The sequence below is a fragment of the Eucyclogobius newberryi genome, unplaced genomic scaffold (assembly GCF_026437365.1).
Source record: "Eucyclogobius newberryi isolate DKJ021-1_F unplaced genomic scaffold, fEucNew1.0.hap1 SCAF_12, whole genome shotgun sequence".
NCBI lineage: Eukaryota > Metazoa > Chordata > Actinopteri > Gobiiformes > Gobiidae > Eucyclogobius > Eucyclogobius newberryi.
In genome coordinates, this window is record NW_027315746.1 from 31,356,073 (window position 1) to 31,362,372 (window position 6,300).

Here is a 6,300-nt window from a genome sequence, read left to right on the forward strand (position 1 = left end):
TTATACAAACAGCTCATCGTCATCTGATGACGACTCTGGTGGTGATAAGTGTTTGAAAGTTTTTTTTGTTTTTTTGTTTTTTTTTTAAACAGAATATTTACAAATACATTTGAAATAAATAATCTTGTTACATCAATGGAAAATATTGATTGTTAGTAAGTAATTTTTGTCTTTTGCTATGCAAATTTGAAAAAAATAGCGGATTGTTTAGCAGCACTGCTATACAAGAGAAAATCCTTAATCTGAGCGCTGGTTACGTTAGCACTGTACTACTACAGTGTATACTTTTTAACAACAGTGAGATCCCTCTGATGCTTTGACAATTCTCTACAGACCATGGCTTTGACCGTAAGATGTGACTGAAAAAATGTCAGGAAAAGCCTACTAGAACAGCTGAACTTTATTGGAGGTTAATCAGGTAATTTAAATGATGGTAATTGTGCATTGACTCCTATTTAAAATTAGTTTGAATGTCAGTGATTGATTCTGAACACAAACACTTCCTCAATTAAAAGAGCACACTTATGCTGGATTCCCCCCCCAACTGAATCATACATGTTATAGGTCATTAAAGGTGGAAAAAGTTCTGAAATTATTTATCTTGGTCTCATTTTGTATTGTAAAACCTGGCATTTTAACCATGTTAAAATGCCATGGGTGTGTAGACTTTTTATCCACTCTACCTCTGAACCCAGGCATATTTGGCCATGAAAAGAACCATTTCAAATAGCTGGCTCATGTGTCTGCCTCACCTGTCCATGTCCTCACTATCCTGCATGTTGAAGAGCATGGAGGGGATGAGCTTGTCCATGTGCTGAGGCTCCCAGATGATGGCCTGCAGCTCGTCGTTAACGGTCTTTCGGACCACGCCCTGGAGACCCTTGATCCCGGCCACTCGAATCCTACAAACACAGATTAATAAATGAATACATTGGACTAATAGTTGAATATGTAATATATACACCCATTGTAAAACATATTTCCTTACACTATACTAACTCAAACATTGGGAAGAAGCTACAAACGCAGCAATCAAATCTGGTTTAGCTTTTAGCAGGGGTACAATTGTTGAGCCTTACAGATACATTAGTATGGTTGCGTAGTTGTAAACATGAGTCCATCCCATTTCAACATTTCTTTCACTGCAAAATCTAACTTTTGATGTATACTTTTCGAGCTCCAAACTAACTTTAACCAGGAGAACTGTAGCTCGGGAACAGATTTTTTAGGAGCAAAAGCAGAAAGTTTAGGGGTGCATGTAATAAACTCCTATAAATATATATACATTATTATTATTGAACTCTGCGTTGCCACACAGGTGGGAGGAAGCCGGAAAACCCGGAGAGAACCCACAGTGATACACACATGCAGATTTATTCAGGTGCAGATGCCTGCTTAACAATTGTTATTAACAAATAAACATAGAACAAAACACAACACAAAATGAGCTCAACTAAAAAAAACACAAATAAAATAACGGCACATATACCAAAGCTATGCTTTGTGTACAGAAGGATGTGAGCATCTTTCTACTAGAACAAAAGGGTTGTTGATTTTAAGCCTCAGATGCGTTCTAGACAGATACTAGAGATGCCCGTGAGAAGCAGACATATGCACTTTAAGCAAGAGTGAGTCCGACTCAGTGGTAAACAAGCGCAATAGTATAATGCCTGTGTGTAATTGGAGGTATCAATTGTTGTAGTTCATGGCCGCTTGCCTCGCTGCACAGGCATGCGAGTCATCTGTGTTACTCCTGGTCGTACAGAGTAACGTCTGACTAAAGCGAACGAGCTGATGAGCCCCCTGCAGAGAGCGCATTAAACGGGAGCCGCGCACTAAGGTAAGATCTGGGCTTATTCTCGGTCCATTTGATCGCTTCACACCCAGCTGGTGCGAGGTATGTCGGCAAAGTGAGACCTCCCGTCGAGCTCCACAGGGGGACGCAGCACATTAAATATGGATCAGGATAGACGTGTTTAAAGATGATTCCACAGGGATTGGCAGGAGCCAGAGGGAGAGGCTGTGGACCCCCTGATGTGCCCGCTGAACATGTTATCATCAGAGCGACGCCGGCACACAGGTGGTGAGGTAGATAGATGAGGAAGAAGGAGGAAAGATGGAGGAAGCACAACATTCTAGAATCCCAATAGTTCAATAAAGTACTGGAGTGCAGGTCAGAATGTATCTCTGTAATTACTGGACCTCAGGAAATAACAGCTGATATATGACACGAGATTACCAAGGAAGGTGAAATGCTCGCGCTCTCGCGCTCGCGGCCCTTGTTTTGCATGAAATGCAGCGTGATACACATTGGGAGGTCCAATGCCAGCCTGAGTAATTACCTTTTTTTAAAGGAAAACATTTTTAACAACTTTAAGACTTATCTGGCGGAGAATAACAATAGTGAAAATTCCCCGCCCATATTCTGGGATGCTGCTATAGCAGTTTTGAGAGGAAAAATTATAGTCATTGCCTCGGCAAAAAAGAAACAACGGAAGAAAATGGTAAATTATCTGCAAGAAAATACATTTATAAATTCCTTTCTGGACATATAATATAAGGTGTAATCAAGAGACTAAAGAATAATGCATCCCCGGAGAGGGGTAGATTCACCTGAGAGTGGCATAAAGCTCTAACAGACCAACTAAAATGTGCCTCATATAGACCTGATTTCTATTTTGAATTTGGACTGTCTATATATATATATATATATATATATATATATATATATATATATATATATATATATATATATATAACCTCAATTATGTCTAAAAGAATGAGAAAAATACTTCCAAATTTATTTTACAATGTTCAGACAGGATTTATTAACGGATCACAAAGGCAAGACAATCTTTACACATAATGAATCGTGTACAAAAACAACAAGACGAAGCCATAATGAAGCCAGCGTAAATTCAGCCTGGAAGACCTAACTCCACCCAATCTACGTCCACTGCTACACCAGGGCACACCTGCGCTCCAGCCTCAATCAACGCACCCAAGTTACTCCTCCCCGTGGCACGGCGCACCTCCTCTGCTCCCAGTCAGCGGATTGCAGCTGGCTCGGCCGCTTCAGACCGTACTGAGACCTACCACATCCCCTCCTCCTCCTCTGCATTCCAAAATATCAGAATTTTCCATAAGGAAGTGGAGCTCTCTGCATTTTTAAGGCAAGCTGGTTGTTAAAAGGGCCAAATACATACATTCTTGGTGATAACCGGTATCATTCAGAGAATGGGAGACTTCAAGAAAATTAGAGAAGAGAAAGACAATTTTTGCAACAAACTGCTTTGTTAAGGACATAAACAGCGTGAACAGGTATGATTGCATTATGTCTCCTCCTCTTTCCATCTCTCTCACCCTTCTTCGAGTTGTGCACCGCGCAGCAGGCTCGCCGCACCAATTCGCTAACGTACGGTACTTTCCGTACTAAAAGGCGCACTTAAAAGCCTTTAATTTCCTCAAAAAACGTTGGTGTGCTTTATAATCCGGTGCGCTTAAAGGTGGAATGGACGATTTTTCGGCGATTTGAGAACGCAGGCGGAAGTGCGCATGCGCACTCCCCCGTGCGAACTGATACAACACACACGTGCGTTTGTTTATTAGCGAGACGGATCGCATCTCTCGTCTCCTGTAGATTTCCGTCTACTTCAGAGTTAGCTCGAACTGTCTTTCTCCGTCTTCATTTTGCCCCGTACACTGAGGGAACTATATTATGATAGATCAATGCGCTTAGACACGCGGAAATGTGGGACGAGCCGCACGCGGCTGCAGGTGAGTGGTAGGTGAGTTTTATGATTGATACGTGGCAGGACTAATCGGCAGTCCACGCCACGAGGAAATAAGACTCAGATTTGGGCCAAAAAATCGTCCATTCAACCTTTAAGATATGTATTATTTCTGCTGGTGCTTACTGACCTCGAAGCGATTTTGTGTGGTACACGATGTATAAAGAAGACTCGGGACACGAGAGACTGAGCTGCACGTCTAGAAGCGTGGCACTCATTAACCAGAAGTCCCAACAACATGTATGCAAAGCATTCTGGGAACACTAGTCTACCTCTACACACGGCGCTCATGGTGCTCTGTCAAAATGTAAACTACATTATACGTCAGGAACAATGCGGACACCTAAATAAAGGACCCCGAATTAAGGACCCCAAGATGACTCCTGCCAAGAGACCATGGATCTATTATATTATCACAAGAGACACGCTTACGAAGCAGACTTTAAACTCTGGGTTGTGACTGACTCGGAGATGGATCCGGGGATGCGGGATGTATGGCATCCAGCCAAGCTGTTAAACTCGGACACAGAAGATGAAAAAATGTGGGATTTGTGGATGAGGAATGAACAAAAAAAGTGAGTGTATTGTGTTGTATTTCACGGTTATAACTGAACAAGGCTGGGAGTTGTTGTAAATACGCTCATTAACGTTTGAACAATGTTGATCTGAATGAGTTGAACGCGTTTAATAAAGCTCAAATGACTGACTTATCTTTCTGTTTTGTTTAGCATAATGCACTTTATTATCCGGTGCGCCTTTTTGTGCGCAAAAATACGGTACCTAAACTTATAGGGTATCTGCAAAAACAACCACCACACAATACACTTACCAGAAACAGGGCCTCGGGATTGACCCTCACTACCTTGGAAATGGACTGATAGATCATGATTAGAAGTTGGGCACTGATCTACAGCCTGTCCATCCGTGGGAGTAGTATCTCTTCTTCACTGCGTATCTTTTAGAGGTGGAAAAAAGCTATGCTATGTATGATCATTTGCTACATACTGTATAATCAATCATATTTATTTATACAGTGCTTCAAATAATACACTCCATTATCCACATTCACACTTATTATTACACTTCACTCTCACAATCACATTTATAGCACACAATCACATTTATAACGGATTACTATTAATCACATAAACTATATGTCCTACACATCACATGTCAGCTTGCATGCTCAAATAATACTTGTTTATGGATTTATACAGATCTATATCATTACATTTTTTGTACTAGGTGGCAAAAAGCTATCAAACAGCTTTTTCTCTTGTTTAGTGCTGAAGACAAATTTTAGCCTGATTCTTCTGCGTTACTCAGTCCCAGACATATCTAGTGGAAGACTGTCGCAGCTGCTTCAGTGTAGACTTTTTACAACTGGACTTGCATTTGAATGAATAAGTGTGCAGAGGAAAAAGACATAACTAGATTCCAGGAGCAGTCATTTAAACATGTAATAAAGCTGATTTGGGCCGTGCTCCGGTACTACAGACTTTTTACTGACACTTCCGCAAACACGGATCACAGCAGCCAATGAAAAGGAGGCTTGAGGATGTAATTTTTGCTTTAAACTGGAACATGCAAACTCAAGCAAAGTAAAAAAGGTTCCGTTGTAGTCATCTGGACTCAGTTTTAGAAAAAACAATACGTGTTCATTCTCGTTCTGCAAATTTAGACCGGGAACTCAGATATTTATATATATATATATATAAGTTTTTTTTTTCAACAGAAACTTACACCTCTTTGTTTTCTATCAAGCTAGCCTCTTGTCTACTATCAGTCCTTTAATGGGCTATTAGTCTCCATCTTGTCCCAGTCTCACTCGCTTTCTCTTCCCCGAGGACCTGATTAGCATCCGAATTCCCTGGGTGTCTACCTCTCCAGGGATTCAAGATTCTATTATAAACAACAGGAAGGTTGAATAATCCCCCATTCCCATTTAATGATGGTCTTTCTTTTTTAACAAAAATAGCCCGGTCTAAATTCGCAGATTGAGAATGACGTATAGTTTTTTCTAAAACTTGAGTCCAGATGACTACAACTGAACCTTTTTCTATATTTAGATCTAGATTTTTTTCAATTTTTCAAGTCTACAACAAAAAAAGTGTCCAACACTCTTCAAATCAGTGTCATCGTGGATCAGTGCAACGACCTTTTCGTTATCTGGGGAACGCCTCAGAACCAAGGAAAATGCTGATGGGGACCAAGCTGCCCCGTCTCTCCCAGTGTGACCCCTAAGTGAACCCTCGAGGTGTCAGCTCCTGAACACGGACACACAGGCCCACGGACGCACAGGCTCACGGACGCACAGGCCCACGGACGCACAGGCCCACGGACGCACAGGCCCACGGACGCACAGGCCCACGGACGCACAGGTCCCGCTTCTGCTTCTGGCTGTATGACACGTATTTCAAACATGGGCTGATAAGATAATCTTAGAATTAACTCACAACTAGATAGAACTAGAAAAATCATATCTATTGTCTCCATCTGTTATTGGCAC

At 41.4% G+C, this 6,300-nt stretch overlaps 1 protein-coding gene and 1 long non-coding RNA gene across 6 annotated transcripts in view; both read right to left on the bottom strand.

Moving 5' to 3' along the window:
• LOC140356743 (uncharacterized) overlaps positions 1–6,300 on the bottom strand; it is a 522,351-nt gene that overhangs the window by 236,498 nt on the left and 279,553 nt on the right. The gene's annotated exons all lie outside the window — the stretch shown is intronic.
• Positions 1–6,300, bottom strand: part of efr3a (EFR3 homolog A (S. cerevisiae)) — a 150,177-nt gene that overhangs the window by 86,979 nt on the left and 56,898 nt on the right. For all 5 annotated transcript variants that reach the window (XM_072441923.1, XM_072441921.1, XM_072441922.1 and 2 more), the window contains exon 6: positions 753–902. In XM_072441923.1, coding sequence (XP_072298024.1) covers positions 753–902 — 150 coding nt within the window. The remainder of the gene's footprint in view (positions 1–752; positions 903–6,300) is intronic.